General features: G+C 45.0%; 1 protein-coding gene across 2 annotated transcripts in view; it reads right to left on the bottom strand.

Annotated features, from left to right (window-relative positions):
- The window catches only part of UBE3B (ubiquitin protein ligase E3B), a 53,840-nt gene extending 37,450 nt beyond the window's left edge, over positions 1–16,390 (bottom strand). Inside the window, exons 1-10 of one of the 2 annotated variants that reach the window (XM_033097649.1) lie at positions 16,252–16,390; positions 14,913–15,020; positions 12,687–12,777; positions 11,165–11,346; positions 10,898–11,018; positions 9,445–9,504; positions 8,939–9,043; positions 6,522–6,618; positions 5,203–5,288; positions 4,198–4,280 (exon numbers count right to left, since the gene is read on the bottom strand). In XM_033097649.1, the coding sequence (XP_032953540.1) occupies positions 4,198–4,280; positions 5,203–5,288; positions 6,522–6,618; positions 8,939–9,043; positions 9,445–9,504; positions 10,898–11,018; positions 11,165–11,325 (713 nt within the window). In that variant the 5' untranslated portion in view covers positions 11,326–11,346; positions 12,687–12,777; positions 14,913–15,020; positions 16,252–16,390. Of the gene's footprint in view, positions 1–4,197; positions 4,281–5,202; positions 5,289–6,521; positions 6,619–8,938; positions 9,044–9,444; positions 9,505–10,897; positions 11,019–11,164; positions 11,363–12,686; positions 12,778–14,912; positions 15,021–16,251 lie in introns of those variants that run through there. The other variant, XM_033097650.1, reaches the window with a different exon arrangement.
- Positions 16,391–16,431: the final 41 nt, after the last annotated feature.

Below are 16,431 nucleotides of genomic sequence, written 5' to 3' on the forward strand. Positions count from 1 at the left end.
CTCTGGGTTGTAGAATCAGGAGAAACATTTTTGTGCCTTATACTTTTCTGTTTTTTCCAGGTTTTCTACAATAAGCATGTATTGCTTCCATAATCCAAAAAAGAGAGAAACATTAATTAAATAAGATAATGACCCCTACTTCACACCATAGTGAAAAATTAACTCAAAATTGGTCACAGACCTAAACGCTCGTTTCATAACTAAAACTGTAAAACTCTTAGGAGAAAACACAGGAATGCAGGGGAAAAAAAGTTGGAACAACTTATAGGAGGAAAATGATCTCTTCTAGCTAATGTGCTCTAATAGCAATGTGACTAGTATTTAGACGATCAGAATTTATATTATAACTTTTATTTTCAAGAGTACCATTCCTGGGGCAAGAAAACTTTAACAAGGTTGACATGCTCAAAATATCAGTGCCGTCATCAACAACTTGGCTAGAGAGGAGGCTGGCCAATCAAGCTAAACTCACTGAGCTGAGATGGACAAAAGAATTCTCCAGAAAAATAATTATTTTCTGCAGGTTGGGAAGAGGTTTAAATCAGGAGTATACAATTCTCTAGACAAAGGAAGGGCACACCCCAACAGAAGCCACTGAAACTTAACTCATCACTTCCCATTTCCAAAGGGACAACTCCATCATCAGGGGTTTCTCTGGGGGCTCTCACAGGAACCCAAGGATTCCACCCTGAGCCATACCCGCAAACAACACAGCTTGACCAATTGGAATGGGGCACTGGACGATGCCACAGGATGCAGGGTTGTCTTGCAGGGCCAGTCTTAACAGACCACACATACACACCAAATACTGTTCCCTCAGTTTCTTAGTATCTATTTCCGCAGCATGAGGTCATCAAAATCTTTCTTTAGCCGATGTGTAGTGGTGGCACTAAGCCTCCTAGGGTGACAAATTCTACAAACGTACTGCTAGTTATACATTTAATAGGGCACAAATCCACTCTCAAAAACAGCAGGGGGACGGATGTAAAAGAAAGGTTTAATGTATAGTCCCAGCTTCCAGAGAGCTCATCCTGCAACTATGGAGCTGACAGGCACAAAGGGAAAAACAGAAACTGGGGCTGGCAGGTACATGTACCTGGGCAAACAAGGGGCCCAGATAATAAATGGAACAGGGCAAGTGTGGGAAAGTTCCCATGTGCCATTATTTCAAAAAATATAGAATGTTCTTAGAATACAAAAAGGTGTCCAATATGTGAAGCAAGTATAAAGAATGAGGAGTAACAACTGTGGGCTCTGGAGTCAGATGGCCTGGGTTTAATTCCTGGTCCTGCCACTTTCTGCTGTGTGACCAAGGACAAGTGGCTTAACCTCTCTGGGCTTTAGCTTCGTCTTCTATAAAATGGAGAGAGATAAGAGAATGTGGTGAGGGGTCAGTTAACGCATGTAGAAGTCTTAAAACAATGTGTGGCCCATGAATGTTAGCCATGTGTAGGATTCGGTGACCATGTCTAAATGCATCACTTGTGATTTTATACACTTTTAATAATATATCCCTGAGTGGCAAAGCCACTGAATGTCTTGTTTAAAAAGGTCCTGGTCATGTTCAATTACATATAAATATTCAGAGGCAGGGAAAGGGGCACTGTTTAAGAAAAAGACTTTAGAACAACCTGGCCTTAAGTGAGTCAATGGATTCTAACATATATAGAGGAAAAAACCTAAAACAATGGATGCTGTTATATTCTTAAAGGAGAAGAAATGTGGTAGAAATGATCAGATGTGACCTTCTTGGTGAATCACACCAAATTAAAACCACATCATGGCAGGGAAGGGGTGCTGGAACGGAAAAAAAGACTTGCGTTCTCAGGCAACGAGGAGGCAGAGCTGCTCTTGTGCTGCAGAGCTTAGGCAGCTGCGTGTGGACCCTTCCTTGGCTCTGACAGAGGAGACTGGGCAATGCTGCTGGAACAAGCTGCCCTAGGTGACTCAGGAAAGGGAGATTCAGTAAACCTGCTACGAGGAAAAGCCATTTGTACCCAGATGTTATGACTCATTAAGTACACCTCTATGTAACTTCTCTCAAAGTGCGAAATGAAGGCATGATTGTTTCCTAATTTGTTCTCCTATAACTAATTACTGTGTAACTGATTGGACCCTGCTCCTCTGTGATGAGGGTCTATCCTTCAGAGCTTCGCTGTCCAATACAGTAGCCACTGGACACGTATCGCTTCCGAACCCTTAAAATGTGGCTAGTCCAAATTCAGATACACTCTAAGTGTAAAAATATATACCAGTTCTTGAAGACTCAGTATCAAAAGTGAAATTAATAAGTTAAAATTTTTAATTAAAATAGATCATTTAATTGATTACATGTAAACATGATAAATATTTTCAATATATTGGTTTAAATAAAATGTTAAACTTAATTTTCCCTTTCTTTCGATTTTCCCCCCCTTTCTTCCACCTCGCACCCCCATCCCCACTCTGGTTCAAGCCCATCCCCACTCTGGTTCAAGCCGTTGTTTCCCAGTCTAGTTGTGTAGGGTACAGCTCCCTGGCCCATGCTGGTATTACGAGCTTGTGCTCCCCCCGGCTGTGACAGTCGGTCACCGGTCGTTGGTCGGACGCTCACAGCAGCTCACGGCAGCTCTCACCAGCTGCCGGCCACTCACAGTGGCTGCCGGCTGCTTCTGACAGCACACAGCAGCTCACGGCAGCTCACGCCAACCTCTAGCTGCTCACGTCAGCCCAGCACCAGGGAGAGCCATTGTTCACAATCTGAGCTGTAGAGGGCACAGCTCACTGGCCCACGTGGGAATCGAACCAGCGACCTCGGCGTTAGGAGCACCGCGCTCCAACCACCTGAGCCACGGGGCTAACCCTTCTTCCAACTTTTTCGTGTAGGTCTCTTTATTTCTATTGCACAATGCTGCGCTAGACCAGCCTTGTCCAACGGAACCTTCTGTGATGATGGAAACATTCCATATTTTCAATCCAACACGGTTGCCATTAATCACGTGTGGCCCCTGAGCACTTGAAATGCGGCTAATGCAACCAAGGAACCGAATTCTTAATTTTACTTAATTTTAATACCTTTCTGTTTAAACAGCCCCATGTAGCCAGTGGTTAATCAAAAGCACAGTTTAGACCAGGGGCTGGCAAACTGGCCCACAGGCCAAATTCTGGCCACTGCCAATTTTTATAAATAAAATTTTATTGCAACACAACCAGACTCATTTGTGTATTGTCTACGGCTGCTTTGTGCTCCGATGGCAGGGTAGTTGTGACAGAAAGCTGCAGGGCCCACGGAACTGAAAATATTAGCCAGCTGGCCCTTCACAGAAAAAGTCTGCCAATCCATGCTCTAGACCGTCATTTTCCAAACTGGTATTCCACAGAAAACGATTCCATGGGTTATGAAGAGATGTGCTCCACCATCTAAACACGGACGAAGGTATTCCATGTTCCGATGTGTCTGAGCCCACATCAGGTTACACAGACCCCAAGGGTCTTGCTACTGTGGGACTTGCCCGAGCTTTCAGCAGTGAGGTGCACTGTGGATTAGCGGGACAGGGCAGAGAGCAGGGAGCTTTACCGAGCTGACAGTGACTCTCCTTCTTTCCCATTATTACTCTCTTGGGGATGAAGATTATCAAGTTATCCTATTAACATCTCCCCGAGTGTTCCTCTCAACAACTGAAGAATGTTCTGGACCTATTAACAAGCATAGCTTTTTATACTTGGTGACTTTCAGAATTGCGGGTATAATTTCTATTAGGAAATATTTAGCTTCTTATGTACATCTCTTACTGATGGCAGATACCACAGCTTTTCTGGTCCCCCACATTCTAACATGTTACACCCATATTCATAACACTAGTCCGTCCTTTTACCCTGCCCTTTGCTGGCCATCCGCCAGCTCTTGGGTTTCCTTTATTTTATCAACTAAAAGCTCAAAAGGAAAAAGGATTTGATCTTGGGCCCTGGCTGACTGAAAGCAAATCATTTTGAATAGCTTCCCTCATATATTTACGATGCAAAAATATCCAGGGGTACAGACGGAAAATGAGATAAAGAACAGTCACAGATGAGTCCCTTTCCCCAAGAACAACACTTGCCGTAAATTCTGACCAAGTGGGCAAGCCCATACGTAACATGAGTAACAAGAGGAAAGACAAGCAAGAGGAGGAAGCCCTCAGAAGCATGCCGACCCCTCAGCTATGGTCTCCGACTTACCGCAACGCGAGAGAAAAGGCTGCAGTTAAAGTGCCTTTGGACAGACAGGGCCGGGGTCTCGCCAGGCCACGGGTTAACAGAACCTGAAAAGAACATTTTAACTCGTCAGGGAACGATGCCAACTCTGTATTCATTGGTATGTTGGGGGGAAAAAAAAAAAAAGAAGCGTGACAGTAAAATGAGTACTTCAGATAAAAAATTGCATTGGAATGTTTTTATAAAACGACAGGAGAGAAAGCAATGGGTACAGAGATTCATTTTACCACTCTCTCTCTACTTTACATGGTACGTTTAATGTTTTAAAATAATAAACAGTTTAAAAAAATGAGCAGCTGATAAAAATACCAGACTTAAAAATTTCAAGACAGCCTATTATTTTAAAAAGAGTTCCGAGTTATGGCTTCGAGCAAAAGCTTCCTCACTGTGATGAGCTGTTGACAACAGCACCTTTGGCTGTCACACCACCTCCCAGGGTTGTTGAGTGGAGAAAACAAAGCCCAATCAAGAAAGAACCCATCTCAGTGCCAGGCAGAAAAGAGGGCTAAATCAATGTTAACTTCTCAAATTTAAGAATTCTAAAGTACTCTGAAACTGCTTCTGACCATTCCGTGGCTGTGTGAACTGGCACAAAAGGTGCACTGTGGACAGAAGGCAGTCTGAGGACACAGAGCTAGACTGAGAATTCCAGACACCAACCAAGAAGGAACCTGAGGGAACAAACCCTGAGGCCTCCTTCCCGAGTTTAAAGTTCAAAAGACTGGATTACACCTGTAGCCAAAACTACAGCACATTACAGGGACCCCAGTGCCACTGTCCTCCCCACTGTCCTTACACAAACCGCAAGTGACCCGAGGCAGAGGAAGGGAGGAGACGACACTAAGCATCAAACTCTTCCTGCGAACACTGTTTCTGTGAGGAGGGCACAAAATATCCCAACACTGAACATGCAAATTTAAGTTCAGATGTGGAGAAATGAGGTCACGTTTTAGGGGTGGGGTCACAGACCTGTAGCACCGAATAGAACCCATGCTGGTTGAGATGTCCCATTATATTTGCACAAATGTGGTTCATGGCTGGTCGAAGACTCTCACCTAAATGAAGAAAACAATCTGAGAAAAACAGGATCTCTGGCCAGAATGTGATCGGCTGAGGCAGAACAGAAAATCATGCCCCAGGACCAAGGCCCCAGGAAACAAGATCCTCTCTGGCTTGCCTTCCTGGTCTCCTCAGGTCTGGTAGCAGAGTGCAGGGAGGTGCTGCATATCCTGAATTCTATCTCTCCTGGAAGGCCCGGCTCAAGTGTCACCTCTCAGGTGACGAGCCCTATCGTTCCCCTGGCCAGAAGTAACGTCCCCGGCCTCCGAGCTCCTGAGCACCTTTGCCAATCCCCTCCGAGGGCCTGGCACTTTCTATTCTCTGCCGCTGCCTCCTCTTCCACAGGGACACAAGCTCCCTAGCAGGGTGCAGAACTTCTCACAGTTTAAATCCTCCCCGAGTCCAGGAAAGGTCTTCAAACCTCCTTCCTACCCTGGAACCTTTGCACATGCAGTTTCCTCTGCTTTCAAAGTTTTGCCCCTCGTCATCAGTCTGTGAACTCTTACCCTCCCTCCAACTGAGCTCAGACATCACTTCTTCAGGAAGGCCTGAGCCCCAGACGGAGCAAGGCCATACCCACCCCCACCGAACACTCTCAATTCTCTTGTTCTCTTCCTTCCGAGCACCGGATACTGGCGACTTCTCTTTAATGTCTGTCTTCCCCACCAGACTGAGTTCTGTGAGGAAGGGCAGGCACGTTACAGTAGTTCAGCATGTAAAGACCCTGGAGGGCAGTGACCTTTTCTGTATCTCTAATGCCTGCACATACCTGGCACACAGTAGGCTGTTTGTTGAATGGATGAAGTGAATGTAGGACGAGCATAAGGCTAAGTACAACACTCCAGGAAGGAGGTAGCATTACAATACAAATTTTATGGCCAAAATAGAATTATTTTCTGCCTAATGATTTGCCAAATGAAATGACAAGGCTTAATAAGCAAATAGTATGACTCGGAGGCTGAGGGGCTATGGGAGTTACAAAAATGAGCTCAGAGGAACTGTGCCTTGAAACATAAATTCCAAGACGAGAGCGAGTATAATATAACACAGAATACTGGATACATTCTGGACACCACACTGCCATCTGATGGGAAGTGCCAAGGGTACCTTCATTTGTGTGGTCTCAGGGCATTCCCGGAGGCTCATGGCAGTGAACATGCTTCCTAAAAAGGCAAAAAGATCCCCAAGCTCTGCTACTTAGGGAAGACTCTGAAGCAAGTCCCACAGACCTTTTCCCCGGAGAATTTTCCATGTTGAAGTGTCTGTGAAGGTGACAAGCATTGTGAGGTACAGTGTGACGAGTTTGGAGTCTTGTAAGATTTCAGGCTGGAAACAAAGAAGACAGTAAGAGTAAGACACACACCCTCCAGTCGCAGACACTGAAGCAACCACTTCATAACTTTTCTGCGTGCACTCACGCTCAAACACACGAGTCAGGGTTATAAGTAAGTCTCTGTTCTTTTTCTTTTGGGGAATGACCACTGCAGGAGTTAAATGACAGGGACTTCGGCACACTAGTAACTGACCATCGCTTCTGCAATACTGCGCCTGCAAACTTGAGAATTCCTGGAAAACGAGTCGGCCAGCACTGGCTTGCTGGTTTTATCTGCATTTATGAATCTACGCATGTGTATACACTGGAGCCCCAGTGGAGCGTGCCAGGGACTCTGGGCTCAGACTTCTGGCTTTAACCACTTACTACCGTGTTTCCCCAAAAATAAGACCGGGTCTTATAATAGTTTTTGCTCCAAAAGATGCATTCGGGCTTACGTTCAGGGGACATCCTCCTGAAAAATCATGCTAGGACTTATTTTCTGGGTAGGGCTTATTTTCGGGGAAACACGGTAGCTGTGTGATCTTGGGTAAGTTTCTTAACATCTGTACCTAAGTGTCCTCACCTGTTGACTAGGAACAAAAACACTGTTTTCTTCACAGGGTTGTGGTGAGGAACAAACGGACTCGTGTATATAAAGGCACTGAGAACAGCACCTGGCACACAGATAAGTCTATGTAATACTGACTATTGTGATCACGGTTATTGGTCGTTGCACAAGAGCAGGTTGGGAAAAGGCCTGACTCCTCTCTAGGCTCAGAGACCTTCTGGCACGTACACCTAGAAGGGAACCCGGAGGCCACCTCGTTCAAACCCCTAAGCTCACAGAGAATAAGAGGGGAAGGGACTTGTCCAAGGCCACATGGGAAATCAGCCGCAAAATCGGGACTAAATTCCTATCTTCCAGGCTCCAGATCCAGTGTTCTTTTCTCTTAATGTGTATTTCTTCACATAAAATTAAAAGATTTTTTTTTTCAAAGTAGAAGAGTCTCTTCTCAAAGAGAAACCTGCTGTGGAATGCAGATACAGAGAGCAGATAAAAGAGGCTCTGTCTGGCTGAAGAGAAGGTAGGGGAAGAACCTGCCTATTTGCCCTGAGGCACTTTGGTGGAACCTCAGCGCTCCAAGGAACAGGGTGTGAAGATCACCGTTCTGGGGCACAGGCCCCACCTGACAAGCTGGGCATGGCTGGCTGCCGGGTCTAGGCCGAGACAGCCACTCACCAGTGCTTCCAGACATGGCTGGGAATGGATCACAGACAGCTCTGCTGGTACTCACTCCACTGCTCAGCTGCTACCGTGTTTCCCCAAAAATAAGACCTAGCCAGACAATCAGCTCTAATGTGTCTTTTGGAGCAAAAATTAATGAGATCCAGTCTTATATTATATTATACTAAATAAGACCGGGTCTTGTATTATAGTAAAATAAGACCAGGTCTCATATTAATTTTTGCTCCAAAAGATGCATTAGAGCTGATCGTCCGGCTAGGTCTTATTCTTAGGGAAGGAGAGTACCTGGGTCCTTACCAAGCCTCTGCCCCTGAAACTTCTCTCTCCCTATGTGTAAAGTGGGAGTGGCTGCTGTTTGCATTTCCTCATGCCTCTGCCCACCTTCTCATAACACAAGGGTGGGCACAGGACCAGGTAGGGCCAGTGGCAATACACCATTCATGCCTCTCCCCACTGTGACCAGTTAAAGGTTGAGACCAGGATCCCACTGGGCCTTTGTGAGTCCCTTCAGATTTCTGAACTGGTTGGGGAGCCCTCTCTTTACTCTTTGGTCAAAACAGAGTAAGGATGTGAGGCCAGAACCACTGGCTGCCATAACTACAGCAGAAGAGGACAAGGTGACTTGAAAAGGCACTAGAGATGAGAGAAAAGAATGAGGGGGACAATCTAGAAGCCCGTGGCTCTAGTCATCCCCAGCTGCCATGTTCCAGAATACGTCCTATGACAAAATAGTCTCTTTCTTGCTTCCCTTGCGTGTATTACTAGCTACGCTCATGCTGGGTTTCTGTACTTCTACAAGGAGGCCTGATGGCATAATGACATAACTATAAGGTATCCCTAACATCAGAAATATGGGAGGGAAGACACCAGCTTCCCTGTCATTGAGATTATGGCAAGCACAGGTCAATGTTCAAACTTGTAAGTCAAAGTATGTCACTCTATTTCTCACAGATTAGGGGCCCTAATAACTCTTTTATTAAACTCTAACTGATAGATCTCCGAAGGTATCACCTATGAGGGGATCATGAGGCCTCTGAAAACATATACTACAGTCCCCAAATGAAAGGGTATATTTGTTTGTTTACCTTGAGCTGCTTGAGAAACTCACAGCAATACCACATTATGTCCTTGATCTGTTTAATCCATAAGAGGGTGAGGTCCTTGGAAAGAGCCAGGGACACATACCACACCTACAAGCAGGAGAGAGAGAAATATAATGGGCACTTACGGGGGTCAAGTTACGTACGTTCCAGCTACTGGAATGGGGCCACTGAGCGAGGCCCCATACCAGGTAAGGCCGTGAGGACGGACGGATGAACAGGCAGCCGACAGGGCTTATTTTAACACCAAACCCAAAGATGAAATAACCTACGAAGGAAATTTACCACCCTGAATAACAGGCAAGGGCAGAACATAGCTTCTTGGGTAACGAAGAAACTAGGCAATCTGTTGTACTTGTTCATATTTCCGATCTATTACTCATTTGCATGTGTGTGTGAATTAACAAAGTCGTAGCATTCAACAGGAACTTTCGGAGCCAAATAGGTGGGTTTGGAGCACGTGGGAGACTTCCAGCTCCCATCTCACATACCTTGGGTTCATTCTCAGCATCCATGCTGCTAAGGATACAGCGACACAACTTCTCAAATCTCTGCAAAGAGGTAGAATGGGGGTTATAAATTCCCACAAGAGAAAACAGGAAAGAAGCAAAATGTTTGGTGGGCACCATATGTAGGCAATTATGCCAGAAGACTCAAATGTTTAATCATTTTAAATTCCTCTTACAGATGTGGAAACGGAGGATCAGACAAGCCAAAAAAAAAAGGCTCTCAAACTGGTGGCCTACAGGATGGATGAGCCCTACAGATGTTTTTAGAAACTGGTATATTTCATATAAAAGTCCAGATTGGGGCTCCTTTTGAAAAACAAAATCGATCTGGCAAACTGGGCTTGGACTCCTGGGGACCAGCAGTTGTCTCCTAAATCATGCTCTCCCATTTCCCACCTTGGAAGCATCATGGATGCTGACTTTTGCCTCATAGGCCGTCGAATCATCCTTTTTATCTTGAAATACAAAAGGAAGAAAAGTAGAAGCTGGAAACCAGGTTACACTCTGGCAATATCGACCCTTTAAAATCCACCCTATAAAGGCAATATCCACCTTTAAAAGGGGTGTGGCCCTGGGCGCCTGCCCCATCTTTGGAGCTGCGGTTTCCTCCTCTGTGAGCAGGGGTTACCTCACCAAGCCTGCCCACCCTCAGCTCTATGACCGTGTGGTCAATGCCAGTGTACTCCTCCCTCTCCTGCTAGGCTCCGAGCTCACCTGCGTGGAGACCCTAGCCATCTTGTTTCCTTCTGGGTCCTCAGTGCCCTGCAGAGGGTCTGGCACAGGGTAAAGCTTGGCAATGACAAACCCTTAACCCCTGATCACCCGGCACTCCTCAATGGTACTGTCAGTACTATTACAGATAACTAGCTGCTTCTCAGAATTGCATTTTCTGGGCTAATCATTCTCATCCTTAAAGTACAATCAGCATGTTTTGTTTGGTTTGCAGGATTTAAAAGAAAGGTCAAATTAGATAACCAATTTTTACAAATTAGAAAACTGAGCATAAAGATCTCTAGCATCTCTTTAAAAAACACCACCTCTGGCCGAAGGTGAGCGGAGGTCACTGGCTTTGGATGGGCACGCCACAGACCCCATCCATCACTCCCTGATGTCCTCGCCACGGCTGTCAGTTATGACTGGTATTATGTTTTGTCTCATAAATGGCTTCTTTCACTCATTTACTTAAACTGCCTGGCTCCTGTATACATCTGAGTCCAATATCATAGTTGATGTGAGAAGAACCATGCGCATGCCCAGAAGCACTGGGCATAATCCCTACAAAACAGGCCCCAAGAAGACAAAAGGGCAGGATGTGGGAGAAACAGAAGCTATCTCAGCGTTGCTGTAAAGACTAAATGACTTAATATTTATAAAACACTTATAAAAAGACCTGGAAGACAGTAAGTACAATGCATGTTTGTCATTATTATTTTACCTCATTATCCTCCTTAATTCTGAACAAGAACAGCAGTTTCCTGGCAATCTTAAAAATACAAAGTGCACTTCTTTTACTGGACCCAGAGTCGTCTGCTTTAAAAAACTCATCGATCTCTCTCCTGGAGAGGGAAGGGTAAAAAAAGACATTCAATTAGGAGCTCCCAGCAGCTGGAAGGCTTTTTAAGAACTGCAAAAGAAAACACTATCTTTTCTTGCTATGAATTGGAAGCAAAAGAAAATGTACTGAGGAGTTCCTGGCACCCACCTGATTTCTCTCTGCAGTCGACTCCGACAGAGGAAACTCCGGACACGGGCCTGAATCCCAATGGCTGCCCGCTCCCGTTCCTTCTGCACCAGCCTTTCCTCTCGAGCCTGACGGGCCCTGTCGATGAACCACGCTCTCGAGGTCTGAGAGACGGTGAACATGTTTGCAAACTTGCATAAACCCTGCAAGGAAAATGGCGGGTAGCTGGTATAGATCATTATATGAAAAACATGCACACAAAGGGGCTCAAGAGCAAAGGCGGGGATGTGGGCGGCAGCAGAGAGCTACTCAGGGCCCTCCAGCACCTTCCAAAGTGCTAATAGCTCTCCTGGCACAAGTCCCAACTTCCTATCAGCTCTTTCCATGCGACTCACCCAGACCAGTGATGCTGTTTCCTGTATTAAATAATTACATTTTCTTAAGAGAAAGAACACACCGCCTGGCATAGGGTACGGGTTCTGTAATTGTTTAATGAATGAACAAAGCATGACTCGATCCCATCCATAAAGCTCTAATGCAAGCCAGGCATCCTCTAAGTCAAAGGTTTCTAGATATTTTTGAATTTTCTGGAGCAGTCCACGATCTTTAGGAAGCCTACACCAAGCAGGCCACTTTTATTTTGCCAACTAACGACTTAAGGGAAAAACTAAACATGAACATCTACTGTCACTGTTATTTTACTCATTCGTTCACTCAACAAATATTTACTAGCACCTACCTTTGCCAGCACAAAAAAAGCTTTTCATTTTTTAAAGGGTCATTTTAACACTAAAAAAGCCAAAGGTCCATGATTCCTGAATGCAAGACGATCCATTAAATAAATACGTTTGGTTTTACGTGTAACTTACTCCGTGGTCCTTACTGTTTCCACCCCACCAAGGACCGGTGAAGATTTACTGTTTCGACCCCACCAAGGACCGATGAAGATTTTAGGGCAGAACTGCTCCCATCCGTTGCCTGGCACTTTTTGGATGGAGGCTCTAAATTATCCATCACATTTTATCACCAGTACATGTCTTTTCCCAAAGGGATGGCTTTGGCTAGCGGCCTAGAGCGCACAGTACTGGCCCATGGAATCTTCCATTCTGAGATTTCTTCAGATGCTTGATACCTTTGTCCTTCTAGCCAAAATACATAGGCAGCCTAGCTGACAAAAGCACTGAAATGAATTATTCATCCATCCAGACTCCTGGAAAACAATCTCTTCACTAGGTTACTTCACTCAAAGCAGCACCCATATGGAAACATTACGAAGAAGAAAAAAGGCTCATGCGGGGCTCTTCCCATTTTGACAAATTGAGGGATCTCTGTGGCCCCTTTTCAACACTGCTTCATATCTACCAAACACAAGGCTTTTTCCATCAAGTGGGCCTCTCATCAAGAATTCTCGAAACAAATTATCAAAGTCCACCTGACAACAGGAGGGAGGGAAAGATGACTGAAGGGGAAAAGGTAGCAGTCTTCTGAATCATTCACTCTTTCTGCCCCAGCAGAAGTCCAGAGAGCTCACCTGAGGACCTGCCTATGTCGCAGAAATGCCAGGTAATCATTAATGATCTTGCACAGGACTCATGGCCAAGGGCAGCTTCTCGCTTCAGAGGAGCTTGTCTTTTCTGGCAAAAGCAGAAGGAAAAAAAAATCCAGATTTAGGGTTAAGTTTTATAGGTAGGACATCATGTATCTTCCTGGGTAAAAGCAATAAATACAGTGTCTCTGGCTTTAAAAAGACAGCACTGTGTCTCTTTAGTTACTGTTTGGTCTAAACGATAGACTTGATCTCCCCAGCCCACACGGTTTAAAGGGAATAGGTTGAAAATACAGGGGACCCTTGAACAACACAGGTTTGATCTCTGTGGGTCCACTTATACACAAATTTTTTTCAATGAATACTGTAAATGTATCTTCTCTTCTTTACGATTTTCTTAACATTTTCTTTTCTCTAGCTTACTTTATTGTAAGATCGCAGTATATTATGTGTAACATACAAAATGTGTGTAAATCGTTTACGTTTACACACATTACACACAGTAAAGCCTCCAGTCAACAGTAGGCTATTAGTAGTTAAGTTTTTGGGGAATCAAAAGTTGTATGTGGATTTTCAACTGCACAATGGGGGTGGTGGCCCTAACCCCCGCACTGTTCAAGGGTCAACTGTAATCCCAAAGATGTTACTGAATGAAAGTTTTACATGCTTTGTGATGGTAAGCAAGAATAACAGACAAGGTGAAACGTTAAAAAGCCACTGAAAATAATGTTTGACATTTTTAACAATACGGAAAAATGTTTACACCCAAGAAAGGAAAAAAGGGCTGGCTGTGAACCAATATGATCCCGATTACATAACGAAAATGAAAAATGCATATGCACACATAGGTACAAAACTGCAAAAAAAAAATACACCAACATGTTAAGTAAGAGCAGTTGTTTTGAGAGAGTGGAATTGTGGGAAAGTTTGTTTCTCTAACTGGTGGTCTCAGTGGACCACGCGAGGATGGAACCGGCTACCTTGCTGTTATTAGCACCACACTCTAATCAATGAGCAACCAGCCGCCCGTCTAACTGGTGGTCTCTAGCTTCTAAGCTTTTCACAGAAAGCACCCGGAGAGGCAACGTGGTACTTAGAGGCACTTGTGCTCTGGAGCCAGTACCTAGCTCTGCCACGTACTGGAGGCTCTCCGAGCCTTTCTGTCTTCTTGTTAATTGGCTCAGAGGATGGTTATGAGGACTAAATGAGATAATGTGCATCAAGTACCTACTGCGGTGGCTGACAGAGCACACAGTCAGTAAGTCTGAGGTGTTATTTTTCTAGACACAAGGATTTTGTTTTTAAAGTCTTTGGCAGAGGCTCCTATCCGTACAGCCACTAAGGTTCTTTAGGTAGGAAAAAATGCGGGGACCCTTATAGTCCTTACCCATTAGCTTTTTCCCCCTATCCCTAAATACACTAAGATTCATCAGTCCTGTGACTTGGGCTATGAACCCCTGGCTCTCTTCAGATTGGATAATAGCTTCAAGCTCCTGCGAACTGCAAAAGAGCAGGGCCCCAAGCCATGTACCCAATGCTATGCTCTTTCTTTAACATGTAGATGGTCCCTCATTTATAGGGATGGAGAAGAGGGAGCCTATTCTCAGTGGAAAAATAAGAGGCTGCACGTAAACGGTGACTAAGTACCTGTAAGAATTAGACTATAGTGAGTACTCAGTTAACAGTCTATAGGTTCTTGGAACTGGGGCAAAATGACATATAAGGAAACCAGTTTTACCACAGGCTAATTGAGTTAAGTTCCTACGGCATCTCATCAATGTTATAATGAAATGATTTTGAACAAAGTGTTATTCAAGAACCTGCTGTATCTCAAAACGTTCACTTCTCCCAGGTGGCCTCTCAGGATAAGATCCTTCCTTGAGATTACCTTCCCCTCAGAGACGCTATACGTTGGCTTCTGTTTACACTATATGATAGTCTATACTATGCAGTTTTTTCTAACTCTTTCTTATTCACAGTCTCTACCTGTATTGTGTTTACCACAATCCATCAATAAAACAAAACATATCGTGAAGTATTTACTAAGTGCTTACTCTGCTAAATGCTATGGAGAATCAAAAAAAAAAAAAAGGCTGTATGTAACAGACACAACCTTGGATCAGACAACGTAGTCCTTGGTTCTTTTTAGTTCTGATTCTACCTCATTTGACCAAGTTACTTATCCTCTCTAGACCTCAGTTTCCTTATCTGTAATGTACCTACCTCCTAGGAATGCTAAAAGGATCACATGAAACATTTGCTCTTCTTCTACCTCAATTTAGTCCTCATGGCATAATTTGCATTAAGTGGGAAAATCCTAATAAGGAGGATCTGAAAGCAGAAAGCACATAAGTGAGCTTTACTGTATTGTCCTTAAAAAGCTTACAATCATTAGGGAAACAACAGTGACATACGTGGGAAGATCAGGAAACAAGGAATCCGTGATAACTATGATCATATGAAAAGCCAAAGGAAAACATGTTGTTTGAGTACCCACTATGGGCCAGGTCCTTTCTAAATGATCTCCTCTAATAAGAACAGCAACCCTGTGAGATCATTTAGTATCTCCCACAGCCCAGGTTAGACCGTTAGCAAGCGTCAGAGGAGAGGGTTTTTCATACGAAGAGACAGGGCTCAGACTCTCCTCTACTTCTACATTCACGTGAGACCTGCTCAAAATCAGTCTTTTCTGGAGAAGGCCAACTCCACAGAGAACTATGAAAGAGCAAGAGAATCCAAAACGTATCGTTCAAAGGTGAAGTACCATAAATACCAACTGAGCCCCAAAGGATTCTCCCTATATGGGGGAACAGCTGGCAGCTAGGTTTCATGACCACCACCCTCTAGGAGCGTGCTATTATCAACCCCAACTTCCGAGGGAGAAAAAGAGATGTAGAGAAGGGACATGACTTGTCAGAGGTCGCTAGGCTCCAGAATTTGAACTCAGTTCTAATTCCAAAGCTATTATTTATTTGTAAGTGAAACACACAAGACCCAGAGACTCCCTCACTCACAAACAGCAAAGAAAAGCTGCGAATGCAAGGCTGCCATGGGGCTAAGTTACTCAAATTATAAAAAAAGCTTTTCTTCATTTGTATGATTAACACCAGAGGCCTTTACTGAGCTGGGTGTCAAGCACGGTACTACAACTTGGCATTATACAACACACTCTGTGAACCGAGCTAATTACTCCACTTTACAGAGGAGGAAACTGAGGCTCTGAGAGGTGAGGGAGCTCATCCGCGGTCACAAAGCCAGAACACAGGATTCCAATTCCGGTTTCGGTGATTCCTAAGACCCCGCCTCTTTCCTCGGCATCAACAATAACAAATCTTTTCCACCCAGCGTTAGTCTGTTTATAAAGGCCCCGAGATGAAAAGAGATAGAAAAGGCTACGAAGAGACACCCATCCCCCCCCACCCCTCCCCGAAACGCGAAAGCCAGACGCTACTGAAGCAGCCCCTCCGACCAGGTGAAGCAGCGACCCGGCCCCAAGGCCACCTCCCTTAAAGTCCCCGGCCCCACCATTCGGTGAACCCACGACCCTGTTCCCACTCGCTACCCGCAGGCCGTAGACCTTTATCCGCTCGAGGCCCCCGCGCTCGGGGTCGGAGCCGCAGCTATTGTCGTCTCAGCCCAATACCTCTGAGCTCTGCCAGACCCGGGGCAGCGACAGAGACCCGACCGCCATCTTGCCCCGGGGTGTTCGTTCTCAGAGCTCCGCCGGGAAGCAACTATCCAG

Source organism: Rhinolophus ferrumequinum, chromosome 25, assembly GCF_004115265.2.
Source record: "Rhinolophus ferrumequinum isolate MPI-CBG mRhiFer1 chromosome 25, mRhiFer1_v1.p, whole genome shotgun sequence".
NCBI classification, from domain to species: domain Eukaryota; kingdom Metazoa; phylum Chordata; class Mammalia; order Chiroptera; family Rhinolophidae; genus Rhinolophus; species Rhinolophus ferrumequinum.